This window comes from Nicotiana tabacum, chromosome 20 (assembly GCF_000715075.1).
Source record: "Nicotiana tabacum cultivar K326 chromosome 20, ASM71507v2, whole genome shotgun sequence".
Lineage (NCBI taxonomy): Eukaryota > Viridiplantae > Streptophyta > Magnoliopsida > Solanales > Solanaceae > Nicotiana > Nicotiana tabacum.
The window spans coordinates 89,461,532-89,486,671 of NC_134099.1; the positions used below are offsets into that span (position 1 = coordinate 89,461,532).

At 35.8% G+C, this 25,140-nt stretch overlaps 2 protein-coding genes across 5 annotated transcripts; one reads left to right on the forward strand and one right to left on the reverse strand.

Annotated features, from left to right (window-relative positions):
- Nucleotides 1-922: 922 nt before the first annotated feature.
- Nucleotides 923-15,322, forward strand: LOC107779828 (uncharacterized). The gene is made up of 10 exons (XM_016600324.2): nt 923-1,107; nt 2,810-2,892; nt 2,997-3,074; nt 4,869-4,981; nt 5,083-5,148; nt 12,696-12,797; nt 12,895-13,432; nt 13,952-14,157; nt 14,246-14,409; nt 14,874-15,322. Exons 1-10 carry the CDS (start codon nt 989-991, stop codon nt 15,007-15,009), a joined length of 1,605 nt encoding a protein of 534 aa, XP_016455810.1. The 5' UTR covers nt 923-988; the 3' UTR covers nt 15,010-15,322.
- Nucleotides 15,323-17,090: 1,768 nt separating this feature from the next.
- Nucleotides 17,091-25,140, reverse strand: LOC107779829 (casein kinase 1-like protein HD16). Of its 4 annotated transcripts, XR_001646696.2 has the most exons (19): nt 24,458-25,140; nt 23,044-23,175; nt 22,868-22,941; nt 22,692-22,761; nt 22,533-22,588; nt 22,346-22,417; nt 22,042-22,136; nt 21,865-21,931; nt 21,651-21,780; nt 21,353-21,571; nt 21,109-21,251; nt 20,861-21,035; nt 20,609-20,699; nt 20,358-20,515; nt 20,068-20,256; nt 19,883-19,956; nt 18,593-18,671; nt 17,395-17,527; nt 17,091-17,296 (listed from the first exon to the last, which is right to left on the reverse strand). XR_001646696.2 is itself a non-coding variant. In XM_016600326.2 (17 exons), the coding sequence occupies exons 1-16, from the start codon at nt 24,857-24,859 to the stop codon at nt 19,897-19,899; spliced, it is 2,133 nt and encodes a 710-aa protein (XP_016455812.1). In that variant the 5' UTR covers nt 24,860-25,140; the 3' UTR covers nt 18,121-18,671; nt 19,883-19,896. The 4 variants fall into 4 exon arrangements, 2 of the variants coding, with proteins under 2 accessions (XP_016455812.1, XP_016455811.1); XR_001646695.2 differs by lacking the exons at nt 17,091-17,296; nt 17,395-17,527 and adding an exon at nt 18,121-18,491; XM_016600326.2 differs by lacking the exons at nt 17,091-17,296; nt 17,395-17,527 and having other exon boundaries at nt 18,121-18,671.

The window sequence follows — 25,140 nt, forward strand, 5'->3', positions numbered from 1 at the left end:
TTTGGAAGTTTGAGTTAGCTTATGAGCTTGTTTGCTGTGGGGGTGTACTTATGACATAGTAATTGTTTTTAAAAAATAAAAAATTACAAGACATTCCACCTGGAGTTCTAGGATTAAAATTAGGTGGTTCAATTGAAAAGAAAAAAAAAAGGTTTTTATAACTAGCTAGTGAAAATTATTAACTTAAAAGAAAGAAAATATCAAATTCCTTGAAAAAGACGGGCTTAAGTAATAATTTACTTTGTTTCAGAAAATTCAAAATATTAAATTGATAAGTTTATATTTTATTTTGGTGCAATTAAGTAATACATCTAGAAAGTTAAAATTCCGTAGAATTGATGTGATGAAAGCATAGTAACCTCCTAAATCAAACATTATTAGATCTGCATAAGCATACGTTTAATTACATGATATGTTTGAATTGCAACAAAAGAAAAGACAAGGTCAAGAGTAAATCCAAAAAGTACAATTTTTATATATAAGACAATATAAGTTTATAATACAATTACTGAAATACTATTTTATAAAATGTAATACATTTGAATTATAAAATACTATTTCGTAGAATTTCACTGTAGTAAAATTTATATATACATTATAAACTTATAAAATATGATGCTGGAGTTTATTTTATTTATGATAATAATATCTGGATATTAAAATGAAAGATAGTAATAAGATTTGTAATAAAAAATCATGTCTTCTTAAGAAAATCAAATTAATTATTTTTTAGCAATTTAAAGAAACCAAATACTATTACTATTTAAATAAAAATGATATATGTGCGTCCAATAATGTTGACCGAGTTAAACGTTAAATTCTCGATTCATTACTTACTTGTGTGTTGACGAAAACGCCGTCGTTTGTGGATCCATCGGCCAAATCTCCTGCTCTTCGCGGGTTCTCGGATGTTGCTTAGTAGTAGTGTATTTTTACCACTCGTATAAAAGACTCACGAATTGATTGAATCGAAATACAGTAGAAGAAAATGGAGGATAGAATTCTAGAGAGAGAAAGGTACCAAATGGAGCAGATTCGCCAGCTGGAATCTGAGGAATTGCAAGTTGAAGAAGTGGATGAAGAAGAATCATCAGACGATGAATTAACGTAAAATTTTACTATTTATCGTACTCTGATTTTCCGTTTCAATTTCGATGCGTCATTAAAGTTTTGATTTAGGGGTTTTAGTTTAGAGTAATCGTTGTGCTTGGAGAGTCCAAGGGAAGTTGTTGGACAGATGGGTCTAGGTTTTGTTTTTGAGATTTATATCATTTATTTGCAAATTGGAAACGGAAAGTGAAAGGAATAGTATATGAAGCTGATAATTTTGTTTTGTTGAAAATTCCATTAAATTATATATATATTTTGATAATGGGGTGTTGGGCCAGCTTGCGTGCACTCAGACTATTCCACAGGTACTTGCTACCTCCTAACAGCACAAGTATCGAATAACTTTTCCTACTAAGGAATTCCTTTAAATTATGTTCTTTGCTTGGCTACTCGATAAAATGAGAGAAGTGAAAATGTTGGAAATTGGATGACTTGGGAAATTAGAAGAATGCCTACTCTCTTGGAGTATTTGGGAATAGGTTTTAACTTGGATGGTAGGTATCATCGTAGTAGTAGAAGAATGCAAGAGGATCTTTGTGCCTTATTCAGTCACTTCTCTTTTTGCCTCTAAATTTGTCACCTATAAACTTGTCTTTCTAATGCTACACAATTCTTCAAACCTAATGGAGGGATACATGTTTAGCTGTTTTCCTTTTATAACCAAGAAATCCCCGAGGGCTTGTGTTGCACTGTTCAAAACTCGGTGGATAATGGGCCCGCCGTTCTACCATTCTCAGCTTAAATACTAGGATTTTGTCTATGGTAGAATTCTAATCCGTGACATGCGCCTAACCAACGCATCCATGCGCTGAGCTCTTAGCACTAGACCAAAGCCATGGGGGCAAGATACATTTTTAGCTCTTCTTAGATCTTTTAAAACGGACACATTTTTCATGTTACCCGCACAGCTTCATCTCTTAATAAGTACATTAATGTATTCTCGTATTAGTTATGTTGGTTCAAACTTATATTGATAATAAAAAATGGAAATTTATAAGAAATTTGAAAATTTATAAGGGTGTGGCTTTGCAGTCAATGAAGTGGGATGAAAACCATAGGAGATCATGTTCAAATCATAGCAGAGACAAATAAGTGCCAAGTGATTTTGTCCTATCTACTTAAGCTTTGGTAGGTAGAGTTACTCGGCAGATTTGCTGGTGAGAAATAGTAGGTACCCGTTTGTATAGTTAAGGTGCGTGGAAGTTGTCCCAAACACTATTATGTTCAAATCTGAGTTGGAGGCCAGTCAATCTGATTCTTCTGACATAGTCCCAATGTGCTGATCGATATATTCAGTCTCTTATTTTTTAAAATGATGGTGCTTGATTGGGCATGAAAATTAAGAAAGATCTTTTGGCACATAGCAAAAGTATCCCTTTTTTTAATAACCCACGTAACAAAAGTATCCTTGGAACTTGTAGTCTTAAACATGCCATGATATTTCTATGGCTATAAGAACATTTTATAAGGGTAGAATGAGAGGTTTAAAATTAAAGAATTTCCAAATAAAGAAAGTTGCCATGCTTTTTGGAATAGACTAAAAAGGAACGAGTGCCATATAATGAAACAGAGTGAGTAACATTTTTCAGCTATGTGATCGAATGAAGTTTCATCTCATTACAAGTATCAATTAAGAAATTCCTTACCAAAAGTACCAATTATGAAATGATCTTTTTTTGTACTTGGCGGCTGATCATAGTTATCGTACTTCGGCGGGAGCATCCGCATCTGGTGGATTTACTTATGACACCTCTTTGGCTGCCTTACATTCTTACCTTGGTGGTAGGTGTATTCTACTTTTCAATTTTCATTTTTCAATTACTTTTTCAGGATGATGTATTTCTCCATGCTGTTTGACTTATTGTTTTTACATTTTCTTGTGTCAGATGTCGAGGATACTCATAACAGGCTGGCCTTCTTGGACGGCGGAGCTGTCTTAAATGTTCCTCTATTCTATCTTGAAGGTACTTGTATTATTTGGTTGCCTTGTTGCTATGCCTTTTTTCTATTAAAAAAAAATATTTATGGAGGAGAAGGAAATATGACCACAAAGTGTTTGACACTCGCTGTCTTAGTTGTGCAATTCTTGATGTGAGGTATGTTACTATATGATGTTTGTGAAGTTCAACTAGATCCTATGCTGTCTCAGTTTCTTCTTGAGAAGTGGCTGCAGTTCATGAGTCTTTTACCATAAATGAATTTCACTTTTCCTTTTTTAATTTTTTTTTTAAATTCGTGTGTCTTTTATATCTAACCATGATTTTCTAGTGATTATTTAGATTAACCATTTCAGAAGTTTGAAACCCTAAATACTTAATTTAAGATTCATGACAGTGGTTTCTCTACCATTTTCTAGTTATCTAGAGAAGCCCATATGGTGTCAGCTTGTGGAGATCAATTAGAAACCTTTGGCCAAAAGTGATTAACAAATCAAAGTTCAAAGTAGGAAGTGGAAGTAAAGTGTCTCTGTGGAATGACAACTAGTTAGGACAAGGAACCCTGGAGGGTCTCTTCCCTGACATTCATGAAATAAATCAGCAACAACAAGCAGTTTTAGCAGAGGTTTGGACTGCCCAGGAATGGAATCTTACTTTTAGGAGAATGCTAAACGATTGGGAGATTGACAGATTGACTGAGTTCTATAGGGTCTTGGAACAGTTCTCTGGAATCAATACAAACCAAGACCTTATCATGTGGCAAGGGAATGGGCAAGGAAAGTTCTCAGTTAGGAGTGCGTACAAAGAATACAACCTTGCAAACAATCAAATCGGATGTTGGCCATGGAAGATGATATGGAAAGTCAAAATTCCATACAAAGCTGCTTGCTTCACATGGTTATTGGCAAAAGGTGCAGTCCTAACACAAGATAACTTAACAAAAGAGGATTTCAACTGTGCTCTAGGTGTTACTTATGTGGGGAGCAAGCAGAGACAATCAACCATCTTTTTTTGCATTGCAAGTTCACTATTCAGATATGAGGATCTTCATTAGTCTAAGGGGAATCCCATGGGCAATGCCCGGAAGAATCCTTGATATTCTAACTAGCTGGAATAAAGAGAGATTTCTTTCGAGAGATAAAGAGAGATGGAGAATTGTCTCAACTTGTATTTGGTGGTCGGTATGGGAAGAGAGAAATCAAAGATGCTTTGAAGGAAAGTGCAACAATATCCAAAAGATAAAGATGAAATGTGTAGCTCTGTCTTATTTTTGGTGTAAAGGAAAACCTTTGGAGGATCATGAATCCATCTTAGATGCCCTAGGTTCATTGTAAGAAGAACTAGGAGGAACAGTGTCCTTTTTTGTGTGTAGTTTTATATGGACACTCAACACTGTATTATGGGTGACTTCACAGTTTCAGTGAAGTCTTTATATTAATATACAAATTGTAACCTTCTCAAAAAAAAAAAAAATCATTTCATTTCCTTCTGATACTGACAACTTTAAGTTAATTCTAGATGGTATCTATGGAGTAATATCTTAAGCTTTCATTCAGTTAGCACTAGTAGAGCTGTAAAATGGTCAAATGCTATTTTTCCAGCTAATTTTATGGTATGTTTGATTAGTTGTTCCCAAATTAGCATGTAAGCTTTTCTTTCAGCTCAACAATTACTTCAGAGTTCAGATTTCTTGGCAGCATATGTTAAGTTCCTTATCATAATTAAAAAAAAAGGCAGCAAATATTAATTGTGTGGGTTTGCCTTGGGTAGTTTAACATTCATTATAGTGTCTTATGTGCTTTATTTTACTCATCTTCTTAGGAGTTGTTTTATTTCCCGAGGCTACACTTCCTCTGCGAGTTGTTCAGCCTAATTTCATAGCTGCTGTTGAAAAGGCACTGAGGCAAGTTGATGCTCCTTACACTATCGGCGTGGTAGGTGGACGCCTAATGGCTCTGATATTTTGTTCTCTTTCCCTAGAATTTGTTTCTCTTTTTGACTTTTGAGTGCGATTGCTGGTAAATTTTTTTTCCAGATTCGAGTTCACAAGGATCCAATTAATGGAAGGATAAAATTAGCAACCACTGGTACAACTGCTGAGGTGTGGAACTTGAATCCTCTGCCTTTCTTGATAGTTATTTTTTTGAATACCTAGTCGAGTAGATTATATTTCTCTGATAAAGTAATAAGTGACATGAATTTTGACTGTTTCTGATGAAGAAGAAGAAGAAAGTTCATGTGGGTTTTTGTGGCATTGCATCTTGTTACGATATTTGAATTCAGGTCCATTTATTTCCCAAAACTGTTATAAAGCTCAAAAGTTTCTGGTTCTACATAATCTGAAGTAAAACATAAGGGAGAAAGCTTTCTGTTTTAGTTTATTTGAATTTTGAAAAAAGACATGCTCTAGAAGCAGACTGAATTTGTATTGTCAACTTTTTGTTGGTAATACATCCTTTTCTGACTTAGTTGAAACTAATGAGGTGCATACAGTTTCTTGATGGCAAGTTCAAAATGGTGAAAGCAATGTCTAAAGTTCTTTCTTTCTGTTGTATGTTAGTTGCATGAGCTAGTTCTATTTGTTTCTGTTATTTCCTTTGGGCTTTCAATGTTGCAACTCATGGTTGCTTGGGATATTTAAGCTAAGAGTTGAAATGTGTTTTTCTTTTCCCTCTACATTAGCTAGAGATTGGTGGGAGAGACAATTTCTTTCTTTATTTATTTTGGGACTAAAAGTGATCCCATACATAATATTCAAGGTGATGTGTGATCAATTGATGAATTTTCCTTGAGGTTGTAAATGTTTCCAACAGCCCCAAGGTACCAACCAAGACATTCAATGTTGGAGAATATTAGAAACTAGTGTACTTGCTCGCGCTTTGCGCGATCATAAAAAAAATTAAAATAAATTTAAACATGTAATTTTTTTAAAAGAAAACCACACTCTATAATAATCAGTTAAACTTGCTATTACATAAAAACATAATTTATTTATCCCTTGATATAACTTGATCAATAATCAACTAAGCATCTTAAAAGAAAAAAAAACTATTTAAATTATGACCCCATAGAGCTCATGCAACAAATTCCTAAGAGATATTATTGTGACTACAATTTAAACTTAGAATCCACACTTCATCCCTTATACGTACTAAAACGACAAAATTGATAGTAAATGCGACATGAAATATTTGCATAAAAAAATAAAAAATAAACCATTACAGTGAAAGGAAGAAATGACAAAAAAAAAATTATGAAACGTCTCTAGCATCTTCATAATGTTTATTCCACTACCATCTTCCCATAAGGTGATAGTAATACCAGTTTTATAAAACCATTTTAGAAAATAGCAAATGAAGAGGTGAACCAATTCTCAAATTGCTCATATACAATATAATAACTTGCTCTAAGGTCCTTTGAATATGTCACTATGTTCTTCTGCTAAAAGAATTTGCCAACGACTATATGGATGAATAAAATCGGATAAAGTAACTTCATAGAACTCAGAGTTCTTGTAGAAGCCAGGATCACTCTAGCTATCAAATCTCATCCACAACTTGATCAAGATTCCTATTTGGTTTCATAACCTAGAAACAGAAAAATAGAGAAATCATGCCAAATGTTGACAATTAAAGTAGAGTAGGGGAGATCAAAAGTTTATTAAAAAAAAAAAAAAAATACCACATTATCAAATACAATGTACATTATATATCCAATATTAGAATAGTAAAAGAGACTTTACAATAAAGGTAGTTATTATAACATTAGTATATCACCGTGATTATTAGCTTTGCAACATTATAAATGATCTTGACTCTTTCTCGTATCTTGTATTAGTCACTTTTAGACTTTTTGGATAAGGTAATAACAAAATAAGAAAAGTGCAAAAAAAAAAAAAAGAGAGAGATAGAAAAGATCCAAAGTTTTTCTGGTCTAAAAGATGTGTCATTTCACTTCTCCTTAAGAGTATGATACATAAATATACGACCCCAGTGCCTTCTCCAGAAATATATTAGTAACTCGTAGAGACTAAAAATTACAAAGTTTTAAAGCTTTTTATTCATCAAATGCTCATATATAAAGGGAATAACGGTTAAGGAAGGTCAATGTTATGAAATATCAAATTAAAAAGGGATAAAAAAAACTTAGAGAAATGTCTAAGTGAATGAAGCTACTATCAAATGAAATTCGATCATTTTATTTATGCGTTTATGAATTTCAAAATAAGAACTCAGCAACCTCCTCGGGGCATTGCCTATGCTAACTCTTCCCTTATTGAGTTTGAAGTTTGAAGAAGAAAGTTGTTCATACATACTATTAGAATGTTCTCCAAAGTACATGAATTTTTACTCGAAAACACATGGATTTGTGATCTCATTTAAATTGCTACACTAATTTTTTATCCTATAATTTTTTCTATTTAGCTTCTTATTTCTTATATAATTTAGCCAATACACTATTTGTAGAATGAATTAAAATTGAGATCAGCAACATTGAACCTAAATGTCTTCTAATATCCAATATCTAAAATACTTATAAAATATATAGATAAATAAAGATCAAATAAATAGTACCTTTTGTTTGGATGAAATAGTACGGCTTTCAGTCAATTTATATTCCAAAAATATTTAAGCAAAATTAAGAAAAATAGTACCTTGATTGAACGAATTCTCGAAAATCCTTTTAATCAACAACTAAAAGTTGAAACTGCATTATGTAAGTCATCCATTGTTTCGACAAATTCTACTTGCTAATCTTCTTCCACTGAAACAAACAAAACCAAAAGAAAGTACCTGGAGATTAGGTAGGGAACATGAATGCCTCAGGTTTCATGGATAATTTATATAGGCATATGTAACTCCCGTATTGATAATATTGGATGTTATTGTATAGATAAGAGTTACATAATTTACATTATAAATTCAGAATGAATATATCACATTTATGATTCATTGAATTCAATCAATTGAATACTACATTCATCCACAATGAAATGGTTACTTGATTGAAATTGATAGGCTTCCTCGATAAACCGTTGAAATGAAACAGTTACTTGATTGAAATTGAATTTTGTGTAAGAGGAAGAAACCATTAAGTGGGTTTGGTGCCTTTTCAATTAATGAGGTAAATAATTATAATAGAAGAAAAATCCAAAAAAAGGAAAAAAAAAGATAAATACAATTCCTAGCTAATGAGAGATGCCGCATTACTTTTCTCATTCCCACATTTATATATATATATATAGAGAGAGATAGATAGATAGATTTTAAGGATATCTGTATATCAAAGATGATCCTGCCTTTATCTAAACGAAACAACTGAAAGATATACATCCTTCAGATGAAAGCTGTTTTGTGTGGTGAAGTTTTAGATATGGGTGTTTAACGGGTGGGCCGGGCTGGGAAACAAGGTAACCGGCCGGTTTCCAATCCGGGCCGGTTACGGGTTAATGAAAATCGGACTTAACGGGTCCGGATCCATCCGGGTAAAAAATGAACCGTAAGGGTTACGGATCCAAAGGGCCGGGCCAAGCCGGGTTAGTGTTTTTTTTTTTTTGTATTTTGTATAACTATCGTAATTTATATTAATATAAAGTAATATAACCGTAAGAGTGTTTGAATAAAAGGATGCAAAGGCTTTAAAATCTTTATATTTGAAATTTTGAATATTTCATTAAGAATTTAAGATAATAGAATACAATGAAGATGGAAAAAAATTGCACTTATAAATTGCAAGTGCTTTTTTATTTCAAAATTCAAACTTACAAATTGAAGTTTACATTTAACAACAAGTAAATTAACGAAAAAAGAGTAAGTTCAAAGGTTTTGCATTGCCTTAGTAAGTTCTTCATAATCAATATGAACTTCTTGGCCATCTTCTTGCGTGTGAAATTCAGATAGGTTACCATGTGTTAATATATCTCCAAGTTCCTCGTCTTCTGGTCTATCAACTTCTTCACATCCCTGATTTTTTCGTTCTGATCTAATTCAATCTCTGAAACATACTAAAACTTCCAAAGCATTGCTTCCCAATGAGTGACAGGTGTCTCCAAGTTGTCTTGCTTGACTAAATGCACTCTCTGGTGCAACAGTTGATATTGGCACATTCAGCACGTCCCGAGCCATAGCGGAAAGAATAGGAAATTGTAGTCGAGGCTATAGGTGGTCTACTACTAGCACCACGACCACCACCCCTGCTACCAACTCCAACACTACTAGGTGTAAGTGGTGTCTCATCTTCAATTTCTAATTCATTATCTTCTATACCGAAATCTTCCTGTAATTGTTCATAATCTATATTATTATCAGGTAATGTTTTAGAAACATGTGTAGAATCATTTAAATTACTACCAAATGTTGAAATAGTACCTCTTTTTCTATTTCCCCGATTACCCCAATTAGTAACTTTATTACAAACTCTTTTTGCAGCATTAAACATATTGTAAAAATTTAACTACTAGCAAAAATTAAATATGCAAATAAAATAGTAAATAAGAGAAAGAGTTGGAGGAAGTGCACCGAATTCGGCAATAAATTGAACACTTGATGATTTCACAACTCCAATGTTACCACGAAGAAATGTCAATTGTTCAAACTTCAAATAATAAATAATACAATACATTAAATTCCAAAAAAAATGAGAGCCAAATAGTTGATTGCACTTTAGGTGAAGAATGAGAGAATGATAATTGAGAATATGAGTTTGAGAAATGAGAGATGAGTGAAGAAATGAAGGAGAGGGGGGTGGGGTGTATTTATAGTTTTTCAAAGGGCTAAATTAGTAATTACAGAAAGTGTTACTCCCTCTATTCCAGTTTATGTGAACTTATTTCCTTTTTAGTTCGTTCCAAAAAGAATGACACATTTCTAAATTTGGTAACAATTTAGCTTAAACTTACAATTCTACCCTTAATGAGAAGTTTTTATAACCACACAAATACTCTGGACCCCTTTTTAACTTGTTTAGGACCACAAATTCCAAAAGTCTTCATTTTTTCTTAAGTTCCCTGCTCAGTCAAACAGGTTCACATAAATTGGAACGGAGGAAGTATTTTTTCTTAAAAAAATGCCCATAAAAGGGATATTTGTGCAATCCAGTCGTTGGGCAACGGCCAAAAGGCAGCTGACCATTGCCAATAGTCATAAAACGTTTAAAAAAAAATTAAGAAATCTAGCCGTTAATCCGGTCCTGGCTGGTCCGGGCCGGGCCGGTTAACCGGTTCAACAGTAATTTTTGTTGACCGGGATTGACCGGACCGGTTAACCGGATCTATTTAGGTGAACGGACCAACCCCTAGCCCCCTAACCCAGCCCCCTAACTACCGGTCCTGGGCCGGGTTTCAACCGGTCTGGGACGGTCCGGAAACGGGTCAACTAGGCTTAGTCTTAGATGTGGGTTACAAAATGTTAAGCATGTCGGAACGTGGAAATGATTTAAGTATGACCTTGGGACTATGAAACGGTGCTCCATTATGAAAGCGATGCAAGTTAGAGAAGGGGTGAGCATTGCCACAATTATGATCTAAAAATAGCTAGAATCACGGCCGACTCTAATGGTTTGAGTAGTAAGGCTTGTGCCTTAGGCCCCCAAATTTGGGAGACCCTATTTTTTAAAAATAATAGGTTTATAGGTGTTTAAAAAAATTATTTACGTAGTACTTTTAATACAGAAGTTGAGTTTTTAATAAAAGGAAAGAAAACTCTTTAGATATAAATAAAGTAATAATTTGACTTACTTAAACATGAGTAGATGAATAGTTTTTCCGACGTTTTAATTTTTCACTTCTTACTCCATCATTAGATAACATGTAAAAATTTTACTCTCCTTTTCTTAATTTGTCCAAGTTATTCTTTCTTTTCTTCAATATTTCATATATCACAAACCCTTACATATTTTCTGTTTTTCTCTTATATATTCTACTCACCTTCTTCCTCCAAGAAATTTAAGCTTCCAATAAATCTATACTTCTATTGCTCTATAAAATTTTATCTAAAATCAACAATATCTCAAGAAAGATTAAATGGGTTGGCTATATTATCAATTGAAAAGGAATTATTAGAGATATTCGATTATAAAAAGGATTATTAACAACTTTGTATCTCAAAAAGCTAGAAGAATAGACTTTAAGTAAAAACATGTCTTATAACTATTTTTAAAAATTTTAGGCCTCATATTAAACTTTGGCTTTAAGCCCCGTATATACTTGGCTGCCCCCGGCTAGAATTTGACACTATGATAAGCTTGTCCTGTTACAGAATGAATGTAAGTTCAGATACAGGGTAAGTTTTAATACAACAATAAGGTTTCTCCATTACGGAATTGATTTGATATATAGGGACCTTGTTGCTTGATGTGCTGCTCTGAGTTCACAGGTATCGTTAATTTTTGGGAATTCTCAGTTTAAGATATTGCTAAGTTTTTACATTTGTCTCTTGTCGTTGTAGTGGAACATGCTTTCTTGGTAGCACTTGTTGTCTTAATTCTCAAAAAAGAATTAAGGGTAGACAATATCTTATTTCCTTTTAGATTCTTTCTCACAAACCCTCGTTCCACGGTTCTGCCTTCTTTCACCGAGGAGGAGAATAACATTCCTACGGGATGAAGACTTTGCATTACATTCATTATTGAGTAGCAAGATGATCAACCCGAGAGTATTAGCTCAACCGTAACTTCTTTTTTAAACCTTTAACTGAGAAAGTACTTGATAAACAGAAAACTTTATGACAAGTGAGGCTTGCTCAGTTGGTAAAAGCACCTCCACCTACGACCGTTAGGTCTTGGGTTCGAGTCACCATGGAGGGGAAGTGTGGAAACACTATAGATCCTCCTAATTTGGGAGGGGTTTAAAAAAAAACAGAAAACTTTACGAAAGTAAAAACACTAAGTACAAGAGTCATACTAGAGATCCTATTTTAGAAATAGAATTTGCTATTAGAAAGCCTGCGGAAAATTAACCATATACTACCTGGTCAAATATTGTCAAGAACCGGCGTCAATGCATTACTGATTTGGATGATTTCAGCTTTCTGAACATAAGACATGATGATATCAGCTGATATAATGATTTTTGTCACGTATAAGTGATGAAATTATTTCCACTCTTTAAGTGTGCAGCAGAGAAAAATAGTATGGTTGTTTGCCTTATGTATCCTTGAAACATGACAATGATGAAATTGAGATCTGAAATAGCATGCTATGTCCTGTACATGATGTTTGTTCCTGTCAAAGTGACTTTGGTTGAAATCTAAATTGTATTATACGATTGGCATCTTGTTGGTAATATTTATGCCTATGTTTATGGATCAGTAACATGCACTGTAAAATGCTTGATGTCCATTGGGAAATCAGTACATTTTATATGACTCATAAATTTAAAGTTCATGTTTATGCAATTTAATTCATGACCATTGTCACTATGACATGATGTTTTTGGTACTAGTCCAACGTTTCCAGAAGAATTATTTCTTTTCCTACTACCAATATATGTTAGTCAAGTTGATTTCTTAATCACCATGCCCTTTCAAATTGACATGCAAAAAGAGTAGGTGCGTTGTATGGAGAGTTAATGTTTTTATATTTCAACAACACATCGAAAGATGGCTTATTCTATGACGTTGATCCTGGGTAGTTATGTTTATACTGTTTTAGATTAGGCAATATCGGCACTTGGAGGATGGTTCAGTGAATGTTGTAACTCGTGGGCAACAGCGTTTTCGTTTGAGGCGCCGCTGGATGGATGTGGAGGGATCAGTAAGTGTACAGCGAATACTATAATATCTATGAAAAATAGGATATCCTTATCTTTAAATCCTAACAATTTCATGTTCTGTTGCACCTTTTTATCTAGCCTTGTGGGGAGATACAAATCATCAACGAAGATTTGCCATTGAGAACACCCAGGGAGGCTGTTGGAAGATTGCCACCATTAAGTATCCTTAGATCTGGTGTACATAATCAAATGCCACCGATAAATGGCTCTCGAGCTGACCAATATGGCCTTGGGAATGAAAATGATTCGGATGCAATGTCCGAGGAAAGTTTTGAGAGTGAACTTTCACCCACAGAAAGGAGGTTGCACCAGTCTGCTCTTGTTTCTTGTGATATGCTTGACGACTCAACAAGCAGTGATGATGAGAATATTGAGCAGCAGTCTCATATTCAACCTGCAAGATCTCCTTTTGATAATTTTCGGTCATTCGGCACAGGAAAAAACAGAGAGGCTGTTGGTGTGAGGCTGGCTTTAGGGAAAAGGTCTATGCCAACTCACAAGAATGACACATGGAAAAAGTGTTCTTTAAACCAGTTTCGTGAAGTTCCAAGGGCCTTCTGGCCCAGTTGGGTTTACCAGATGTACGATTCATACTCTCTTGCTCAAAGGGCAGCAGGTCGTGTGGTCTTCACTTTCTCTTGTTTAGTAAATTATGGATGATTAATGTTCCAAATTGGATCACACTAGTTTGGATTCTACATAGCTGTTCTATGACATTGAAATATTGGGTGAAAAAATCCTTGCTTCCCTTTCTCCTCATCTGTTAAAATTAGTTTAGAAAAAAGACCAATAGGCTAAAAGATGGGTATTTTAATTGAAATTTACATCATGCTGTATGTGATTTATGCTATTCATGCGAGGGACTCCTCTTTGCTTAGCACTGACTCGCTGAGCTATCCACTTGTCTTAGATGGTAATCGCCTGATTTTTCACAACAATCATGGCTAGACTGATCTATAAAAATCTGAACTGTTTTCTCTCTGTTATCTCTGTACTTTTGTGGTCTCAATTGCACTTCGATAATTTTATTCTTCTGGTGTTTTCTGTCTTTGATTCCAGTGGATCATTTGAATAAGAAGTTAGATTCTCGGTCGAATTGAAACGGTTTTGAGTACATCGAGTTGAAATTTTGCAGGCCGATGGAAACAGATAGTTAGGGCACCAAGCATGGACAGTTACGTAATGAAGCCAGATCTTCTTTCATTTCATATTGCAAGTAAGATGCCCGTGTCAGTATCAACAAGGCAAGAGCTTTTGGAGATTGATGGAATATCTTATAGACTGAGACGAGAAATTGAACTCCTTGAGAGTTTTGACTGCATTCGATGTAAAACTTGTGAGGTAATGCAGAAAATGACACTAATGCTATTCTGCTGTTTTAATAACTAAATATTGTGTTGCCAATTCTTGTTTCTTTTCCTCCTTGTAGCTTCTAATTGCCAGACGAACCGATATGTTGGTGATGTCTAGTGAGGGTCCTCTCGGAGCTTACGTTAATCCACATGGTTTTGTGCATGAGATAATGACACTGTTTAAAGCAAATGGGTTGGCTGTTATTGGCAATCCTGTTAAAGAATACAGCTGGTTTCCTGGGTAAGTTTTTTCAGTTGTCTGATTTTACCAGTCAATCATGTCAATTATTTCCATAATTGGACCTTGTTTGACCAGAATGCATGAGTAAATGGGTGTTTCTAATCCTCACTAAGGTGTCAAATGGGGGCAACTTTGAAGACATCAGTGCCCAACATCTTTTGTGAGGTGTAACCAGTAGTTAGAGCCATCTTTCCTTAAACTTAATCATTTGCTTATAGCTTCTTGTTCACTCATAAGGACTACCTTCCTGCATTTATTGGAAATCTTTCTGCCGGATATCGATAATGAAGTATGGGGATTTGTTCTTTTAAGGGTAAATTGCAATCATGTCTTCATACTTATTCAAGAAGGAAATACTCTGGTTTCTGCTTAAAACCCTTGCAATAAGATATGATATGTCGGTTGCTAGATCACACAATCTCTGTGTGAAGAGATTTGATAAGTAAGAATTGATATTCTTGTAGGTATGCCTGGTCAATTGCTGAATGTGCCTCTTGTGAAACTCAATTGGGATGGCTGTTTACTGCTACGAAGAAGAAGCTTAAACCCAGGTCATTTTGGGGCATTAGGAGTTCTCAAGTTGCAGATGAGTCGCATTAAAATTATAATGTGTTGTTTACTTATAGCTATTTCTTTAGCTAGTCTTGTAAATTTGGAAGCCAACTTTTCATGTAGAGCTTTTGTACTTAGATAATAGCTCTTTCCTTGCCAATCTGGGATATAACATTTTGTTTTTTCTTTAAAATATGTTCCTAATTCTGGTTGGGGGTAAAAGTTGACTCTTGTCTTGCATATTAGAAATCAGGACCTCAGGTTTGAATGTTTGGAGCGGTATTTGTCATTATTACAACAAGACATATTGAGAGATGTAGCAAGAATTTTGGATAGATAGAACTATTCGTTGTTTGGATAGATGTAGCAAGAATTTTGTCTTTTTGTTTTCTTGAGCCGAGGGTCTTCCGGAAACAGCCTCTCTACTCCTTCGGGGTGGGGTTAAGGTTTGCGTACACACTACCCTCCTCAGACCCCACTAGTGGGATTTTACTGGGTTGTTGTAGAACTATTCGTTGTACAACATGAACTCTTCTACCTTGACGTTGTGGATGTTATGATGAGTAATGTGATTATGGAGTATAGCAGCAAGAGTGAAGGCTATTTATGGAGTATTGTGCGAGTAATGCTTTTCTTATGAAAAGCTTACCAGGAAAAATCTATTGAGGAAACATTTTAGCAAAGGGAAAAGATTACGTGAGTCTTTAGCAGACTATGCGATTAATTAGTTTCTAAATAAATATTTTAAATGATTAGGGGAAAAGGACTTTACTACAGTAAAAGATATCATACAATTGAGATCTTTTAGTTTTCCATATTGCTTTTCTTGTACAAATGTTTCAAAACCTAGAATAAGTTGTCAAGACGAAACTCAAAAGTGCACGTGGTCGTAATAGAGGGAGTAAAGCTACTGATGATGAATTTGGATTCTGGTAACTTAAGATGGGCATAATTTTACTAGGTCCGCCTATCAAATAGGAGAGCACAAGAAAAGTATACAACCAAAAGCAATATTAAATCAGGAAAGCCTGCAGGGTTATAGATCTCTTATTTAACCATAACATTCTCTCGTTGGACTGAGATGATTACGTTGAATTTGGCAGGTGAAAAGAGTAGGAAAACTATGTCACCTGATGTCTTTTCCATTGCACAGAACTATATGCCACTGGGATTATACAGGTAACGCTCATATTGGCGATTGTCAAACTAAACTGCAATACAAAAGCACTTTAGAAATCCATTAGCAAAAGCTAAGTTAATAACTCCGGATTTACAACCTACGTGACTAGTCTTATCTGTTGATATCGACAGTTTAGTTTAGATCCAACATGTTAATCAAATGTTTCTGTTTCTTTGTAGGAGTTTGTCAACATAATCAAAATCACTTGTAATACCCTTGCGATACTTGTCTGTAGCCATATTTCGTAGATAAAGGCGTCAAAACTTGTACAATCAAGCGTGAGTTGAACGTGAATGTTAAGCTGCCTATCCTGGTTATTGACCTAGCTCAAAGTTTCCAAATACATGCTAGCCACAAGATATTAAACCCCCCACCCCACCCACCCCACAACCCCTCAAAACCCTTTTCCTAATAAGGGAGAATTCCACCGACTACCTGCTACCTCCCACCAGCACAAGTAACAAGTAACTTTTCCCACCAAGATCTAAAATAATCACCTTTGTCTATGCTAGGAGTTGAGCCCTGATCTCTGAGTTCTGCATCTACCTCATTAACCACTAACCCCCACCATTTGGTGCAAAAAGACATTTACCACTCAACAATCAAAGTGCAATAGCAATTGATCATAGCTCATCAAAGCGTGTCCACACATTGAGTTGAGGCAAAAAAAAGTATCAGATAAAAAAATCCATATTATGATACCATATCCTTCACCGCAAGTATAACGGAAATTACTTTGACCCACGAAAATATTCTGCTCAACAGAGGAAACCAGTCATACGTAGATTGGAGAAGGATCTATGTAGACCACAGAATAGCACGTACCATATTTGGCATTGGGTCACCCAATAACAAAAACATACACCACAAAACTACAGGGGCCAAGGATTGCATTTGCAAGCAGGGCCACCTTCATACAAAACACAGGTCAGCAGGTAACAATTTTAAGTTCAACCACAAGTACAGATCTCATCGGATTAACAGCTATCATTCCCACATTACGCCACAGGCAGGCAAACACCCACCACCCAAATAAAATTGGTAAGTTAGTGGACTGTGGAAAAAATATTACATCGCAATGTTGCCACAATTTTCTGCAATCTCTTGGTCTATAACCGAGACACACTAAATATAACCTACAGAATATAGAATATCCTGCAGACAGCATAAGCATATAAAAAAGAACTAGTTATTGACAGCAGAATTCTCAAATCCTGCAACAAAAGAATGCAACCAACTGCCATTTGCATTACCTAAAAACCCCTAGTCAACAGAGTCTGGACTCCACATGCTTGACCAGCTGATACAATCTTTTTGAAAAAGCTTACTTCCATTTTGCCAAAAAAGGACTACAGCTCCAATGGGAACTCAGCAGATCCCAGAATCCTTGGTATCACCACCAAGAATCACAAGAAAATTTTAGATCCATATGGAGGGGTAATATCAGTTTGAAACAAAGATCTGATAGTGAAAAACAATCCTAAGGAACTACTAAAGTTAGACCTCTCTATAATAGCATCGCTATATAACAACCATTCACTATAAAAGCCAAGTTTCTTTGGAACCAATTTCCATGCTATGTTATAATATATGTTCTTTATAACAGCACTTCGCTATAACAACCAAAAAAATCTGGAACAGATGAGGTTGTTATAGAGATGTTTGACTGTAATTAAGGAGACAAGCAAGCAACAGCCGATCAAGAGAACATCCCTGGAGAAGAGAGAACTTGAAATCACAGTCATGATTAGTTTGTCATTTCCTGAATTAGCCTAACTTAAAAATCAATGTTAAGCTGATCACTTTCACGTGAATTTAGACAATCTGTTCTCTTCTCTAAAGATACCATGAATACCAACAAGGTGTACAAGCGCAGGGAAAATTCAAATTAATCAGTTAACTACATATTTGACCTTGACAAAGCCAGCCAGACACAAACAGTGTTCTAGATACCGTGCAGAGTCACAGATACAATAAAATGAGAAGTGCAATAAGCCTATTGGAGCTTATATTTTCAAGGAACTAAAGTAAGAAAAATCTGAGCATTCATCATCAAGCAACGCTTATAAGCTGGAAAGGAGTCCGCATACTTTTATAGAGTTCATGTCAAAGATAGACATTAACTCTAAACATCTTGTCACAGGGAATGGCAACAAAACAGAAACTAACAACAGCTGGAAATATTGGATACTGTTTAAAAAAGAAGTAACATGGGCAAGAGGCCAACCTTCCACCAGAATAGTTGCTTCTGAAAAAGCCTTAGATACTCAAAATCCAATTAGTTGTAACAGACTGGTAACTTACACATCTTAAGTGACTCTCGTGTTGCTATGTGATAATAGACAATCTTCTGCAGCTCCAGTTATGCAACCATGTTGCAAATTTCAGAAGATAAACTATTGAGTACACACTTCAGTATGGTACCTCAAGTACTTGTTAGAAGTTTCTCACCTGCAAAGACTTCACTTGCAGGCAAATGTACCGGACATGCCTATTACATCACTCTAATGCATGCTAATGTCTTCATATCCTGAAATTAAATGAAGGGAATGAAGACAGAACAACAACTAACAAGAGAATGGAAATTTTGGAACTGCTAGGAAACAAATAAAGGTCCCGCTTGGAAGGAAAACCAGGTGAAAGAAGTCCTGGCCAACAACTTTTCACATTGTTTTCATTCCAAACGCCACCTGAATATCTGGAGATAACCACCCCTTTTCCGAGGCTAATAGTTTATAAGACAGCCTCAGAAACTTAAATATCCAATAATTCGAAACTGGTAATTTGTACTCTGAGATAGACAACAATTCTGTATTATGTTCATATACTGAGACAGAAATTGGAAAATATCAACTAATTAAGATATCCAAGCCAAAACAATTATATGTATATATATCCAATAATTCGAAACGGGTAAGATGTACTCTGAGATAGACAACAATTCTGTATTATGTTCATATTCTGAGACAGAAGTTGGAAAATATCAACTAATTAAGATATCCAAGCCAAATGGCAATTTTTTTGGGTGGGGGGTGGGGTGGGGGGTGGAGGGGACACATGCACTAACAGTTGTCCGGTAACCAAAGTGTCAAGAAGGTCGCGACTTAGCAGTGCTAAGAAACAAAACTTAACAAAGAGTACTTGAGGATAAGAGTTTACTGTAGTGTAGAGGTATGACAGGGAGGAGAGAGACCTGTGCTGAACAAATTATAATTTCCAGCGACCAAAGTGCCAAAATGATCATGAATGCACATAAAGAGTGATAGAGCTAACATATAAAGCAACAGGATCTATACAGGTAAGTTAAAATTCATTTCCAGGACAAACTCAACCAATGTAATATACGGACTGAAATGGGACCAAACCAGGAAGAGGGGCAAGAAAGATAGAAATAGAAAATGAGATCGACTCCCAGTGTTCAAACTCCTTCATAAAACTTTAAATTGCAGGGTTCATAATACTACAAAATATACTTGCCTAAGAAAAGTATTTATTGTTCAAGCTGTACAATCTTTAACCAATATGTAAATTACTCCCATCCTAGCTCATGAACTGCCTATGCTAATAATCACATACATTGATGGCAATGGATTTTGAAAATAGCCTCTCCAAACAAGGAGAAAAGCCAGCCTGATAAGCACGAAACGGTGTCGTCTATTTTCTCCATTAGTTAAAAATATAAGCAGGAAATTGCTGAAGGCACATTAAGGGTATGTCATGGCACCCAGAAAAGTTACCAACCAAACTTTGGTGCCTCAAGAAACAGTACGCCCATAACAGACAGATGCAAGGTAAAGATTTTTTGCCCATTTCTCCTGCAGCGAGCAAAATCAATGGTTAACTCTGTAACCAGGAGGCCAAAAAACGAGAGAATGACAAAAGGAGTGGAACGTGTCAAGAAAAGCATAATTGATTAAATAAACAACCTTGACATGAGTGCTAGGAAAAGCAGAAGTACGAAGTGTCTCTTGTGTTTCATCTGCAGGTTTCCTTCTTGGAACACTTAGAACAAGAGCAGCTTGATCCCATGTGGCTGCAGTCGATGTGATCCTATAACCAGCATCCCATCTCCTATGGATCCCTTCACTAGGATAAAGAAAATCTAATTCCACGACCTGCAAATTATATAAAGCATAAATATACCCAACTCCAAATTTGAAGAAAATAGCAAGTGACCCTATAAATAAAAAATAAAAATAAAATCCATTATAAAAACCTGATCAGAGAACCCAGCTCCACGAGACATAACAATTGCCCATCTACTTCCTGCAGTTGCCATGGCAGTGACATAAAACCCCTCTTTCCATTTTTTGTTTATCCACTTGAATGGAAAAGACTCACTGACTTTGTATGATTGCTGCAGATACTGGGTACCTGACATATTACCAACAAAACTAGGTTTAGTCTGCTCTAATTCACAGATTATGGTGCAAAACATGTATAGCATGTTATCAGAGATACACTAACCCTTTGACATGATAACTAACGAGCTCCCATTATTAGCTCCTGCTATGGCACTAATATAATAATTCTTCTCCCATTGCTCCATAATCCATTCCTATGTTTAAACATAAACAGAGGGAATTAGCTAAAGCCTGAAGGAGTAAACTGAATTATGCATAAGTTTACTATAGGTATAGCACATTAGACATGCAAAAACGCAACATAATTTAATTTGAACATGCTTCAAGATTAACCACTCTTTGGGACATGAGAGACCTTGTGAAGAAAAAGAGGTGACAGTTCATAGACTTGGGCACTGAACCCAGTCCCCGCATCCATGATTAGGGCCCACAAGTTCGAACAAGATGCCACACTGCTGATAAATAGTCCGTCCTCATTTCCTTTCTCAATGTGCTGAGCTAACCTCATATCAGCAACGTTATAGTGATACCTGCAAGCCCAAACAGTGCCACTGCATTGTTCACAAGCTCAAATCAAAGATATTTCGGCCAAACTGTATATACCTTTGCTTCATTGGGCGACGAGCATTGTAAACACTGATCCATTGTGTCGCAGGCATTCCCATGCGAACCTTCTTCTTTGGCTGTTCATCATCATCTTCTTCCAATGTCAATCTTCCTCTTTTCTGCCCAACTTGGTATATAAGCTTTAGAAAATGAAAAACACGTTAGCAAAATTCTACTTCTGCTGCTGATTCTTCAACATATAGAGAAGCTTGCAATAAAGATATATGCAAAAAATACCTACCTTCTGTGCACCATCAGTGTTGATTGGCCTGATGTCCGGATTTGGACCTACTACTCCATCAAATAAGGAGATATATTTAGCATAGTTAGGCTCCTCGTCAAACTTCAAGTTCACAACATATTCCACAAACTGTCTAAAAGGAGCAGGGCAGAAGCAGCAAAGAGTTTCTGGAGAAGTTGCCATCTTTTTCTTACAGACAAGGAAACCTTTGTTCTCACCCTACACAAAAAAAAATGGTGTCATCGCAAGGAGATATTTACAAGTAAAATGCCGCTATTAAGTTGAGAAAAATGAAAACCTGGTATCCCTGCCAAGGCAGCCGGCCTCGGAGAAGAAAGACGAGAGTGTAAGCCAGCGACTCTAAATCATCCCTCCGGCTTCCAGTCCTTCCAAGGTGAGCATGCACACTAGCATACCTTACAGTTCCTCTGAGGCAATGGTTCTCTTGATCGTCAGTGGCCACGGACACAAAACAAATGTACCCAAACATATAGAAGTACTGAATATTGTACCTAAAAACATCAGGCCGTTGATCATATTCCACATGTAAGCCAGTAGAAGTATCACGCCACCTTGTTGCTGGAGCATTCAAACAGGTAGATCAGCATGACCATATTATGCAGAATAGAGCATGATGAAGATTCCAAATCGAAAGACAAAATTCTTCTTTCTAATTTTAATTTACTCACCTAACCCAAGGTCAACAAGAAACAATTTTTTCTCATCAGGAGTTCCAGGTGTTCCAAGAAGAAAGTTTTCAGGCTTTACATCTCCATGCACATACCTTCAAAACAATATCAGTGAGACAAACCAATCAGGTCAATAAACACTGTTTACCTGTTGTGCCTCTTGTTTTTTTGTTTTTCTTTTCGAGGAGGTCAGAATAGACCGTGTAAGCCATAATGCCCAGAATTTGTAATCTATCGAAAGATAGAAAACAGCTTCCTATATGTAGTATGCAAGAAACTATTGACCTAAGCATGATGTACTTACCCTCTGGAGTGCAATTTCTCGAGTATGGAAATTGCTTCAATGGCAATGCATGCTACCATTTCAATAGACATCCTAAATCAAAAACAAAACCAAAAAGGCTGGCGTTGAGGTCCAAGGAACAGCAATATGTTTAAAGATAAGAATGTTCTATAATACTATAAATAATAAATAAAGAAATAGATCTTACGCATGGGAATTATTGTTCCAAACATCCCACAAACTAGGACCAAGCATATCCATAACCTGCAATTTGATTACAGGAATTCAGCAGTTCAAATGGAGATAGGAATCAACTGCAACTTGAAACGAATGATAAAATAATCCCATTACACTGCAGATGACATACCATAATATAGTAATCACCTTGACGTCCCTTGTAATGTACACGTGGTATACCATGACTACCACCAAGGGCACTAGAAGCAACAGCAAAGGGCATCAACTCTTAGAAAATCTTTTGTTACCAGATATCAATAATATAAGAAGACAAACAGAAGGAACATGTGTTAAATGACCACATACTTGTAGACCTGCCACTCATAAGGTGGTCCATAGTTACAACCTTTGCTGCTTCTGTGCTCGAATTTCAAGGCAACCTAGAACCAGAAATGATAATATCATCATATGCATAATTAAGAGAATCATCTTCAGCATACAACAAATAAAACAGTAAATAATAGGAAAAAGTAATGTTGTACCTCGAAAGCTCCTGGGCCAGTTCTTTCATGTGGATTTGGTGGGTTTGCACGACGACCCACATACACTTGACCAAATCCTCCTTTACCAAGTTTCCTATCAATCCTATAGGCTGGTGATCCACCAACCTGGACCTATTGCATGCAAAAGGAAACAATGTAATACAACAATCAAATCAAATGTTTCAATGTAAAACCAGGGAAGTGAACAGCTGGAAGAAAAACAGTATAATAACTCCAGCAACCACAAACAAATATATCAGAACCAAAGTTAGTGACTAATAACTAATAGAATAGAAAAAATATGTGTCTATTTGTGTGTGTGATGTCACAACCCAAACTAGGGGCCATTCCCTGCACTCAGTAGGCTAGACCCTACCAAAGCATCTCGACCCAGCCCATACTCAGCCTATCCTTCAATTACCCCAAACAAAACTTTCAAAACAACAAATTCTCACTGAGAAAACTGATGATGAAATTCAAAGGAGGCAGAACAAACACAAGGTACAAACCAGTAATCTAAGTAAGTGCAGTCCCAAATACACCCTAAAAGACTATCTTTCCACAGAAACACAATATTACTGCAAAACTTCCTGCACCAATTGCAGATAGAAGTTCAATGCACTGATGGTGCAAAAAATAATGAGACAATCAAGTCACTTTTAGATAATTACAGGTAAATCACTTAACTAGCATTAATTCATAATCTAGTAAAAAAGATAACCAACCTAATTTCACAAGTTAAAATTCACTATCTTTACATTGTCAGTATATATAACTTAAAATCCTTTTTAAAAAGCTATAAACTAGAACTCGGACCTAGAAATCTGCAACCTCGTGACTTGCAGAGTACAAACTGAAAATTACAAGGTCAATTTAATGGATATCTACAGGTAAGCCACCTTAAAATGTGGGATTTGCAATCATTAATACAAGACAGGTCTGCTAAAATAGGTAAAGGTGACTTAATAGCGTAACACTTACTTATACTGATACTGCATATAACTTAAACTATTCCCTCAGTTTCAGTTTATATGAACCTATTTCCTTTTTGGTACGTTCCAAAAAGAATGACCTCTTTCTAAATTTGGAAATAATTTAGCTTAAACTTACAATTCTACCCTTAATGAGAAGCTCTTATAACCACACAAATTCTCTGGGGCCCTTTTTGAGGTTGTTTAGGACCACAAATTCCAAAAGTATTCATTTTTTTCTTAAACTTCGTGCCCAGTCAAACAGGTTCACATAAATTGGATCTTCTTTTTTTTAAAGCTATAAACTAGAATTCGGACCCAATCTGCAATCTCGTGACATGCAGAGTACAAACTTAAAATTACACCCAAAAATACACAATACAATTATCTAACTTAAGAGACAAATTTGTTAACGAAAACAGAGCATAAATAAAATAAAATACCCTTTCAGGCAATGGAGCAGTGCTCCCTTCATCCTCAGCAGCCAAATTCTTATCGCCGCCGCTTTGGCCGCCTCCACTATCATACTCATCCATCTGTTTTTCTCCTACTTCTTCTTCCTCCTTCTCTACTTCCTTCGTCTCCTTATCCTCTTCACCGCCAGACGCTGTTTCCTTTACAGCATTCTCATCATCTACTGGTAAAATTACCTCTTTAACCTCCTCGTTATTTGTATTTTTGTTCGTCCTTCCTCCTCCTACTCTATTTCCTGGCGCTCGCCTCTGTCTCGTAGTCCGTGCGACAGTCGCTCGCCTTGTAACTCTCTTGTTGTTGTTGTTAGGTTCTGGTTCGATCGGTCGACGGCCTCTGCGCACTCCACTACGCAGTTGAGGCATATCGATCATCCATCAACTTGACAAAACCCTAAATCGACCTTCATCAATCAGGCTGCCTTCGAACTTCTAGAATCTTCCACTACCTCACACCACCACCAACGGATCTTCGATGTATAATCGGAATTACAGAAATTGAAGCTTTAGGAGATCTGTGGAGAGAGATGATGAAAACAATGGCTCCAAAACAACGTGCTTTGCCTCAAGAGAGACGACGAAAGTGATGAACAAAGAGAAGATGAACAAAGAGAAGGCAAATTCTGGTGGTTCTCTTTGATTTTTGTAAATTTATT

Bases quoted from the DNA above. Each gene is read 5' to 3' on its own strand.
- LOC107779828 (XM_016600324.2), top strand. From the start codon at position 989: ATGGAGGATAGAATTCTAGAGAGAGAAAGGTACCAAATGGAGCAGATT. The intron at 3,075-4,868 runs GTACTTGTATTA...TCATCTTCTTAG, and splicing joins TCCTCTATTCTATCTTGAAG to GAGTTGTTTTATTTCCCGAG. The intron at 13,433-13,951 runs GTCGTGTGGTCT...GAAATTTTGCAG, and splicing joins TCTTGCTCAAAGGGCAGCAG to GCCGATGGAAACAGATAGTT.
- LOC107779829 (XM_016600326.2), bottom strand. From the start codon at position 24,859: ATGATCGATATGCCTCAACTGCGTAGTGGAGTGCGCAGAGGCCGTCGA. The intron at 22,762-22,867 runs GTATGTGGTCAT...TGTTGCTTCTAG, and splicing joins TATGAGTGGCAGGTCTACAA to TGCCCTTGGTGGTAGTCATG. The intron at 19,957-20,067 runs GTTGTTTATTTA...TGCTCGCTGCAG, and splicing joins TTCCTAGCACTCATGTCAAG to GAGAAATGGGCAAAAAATCT.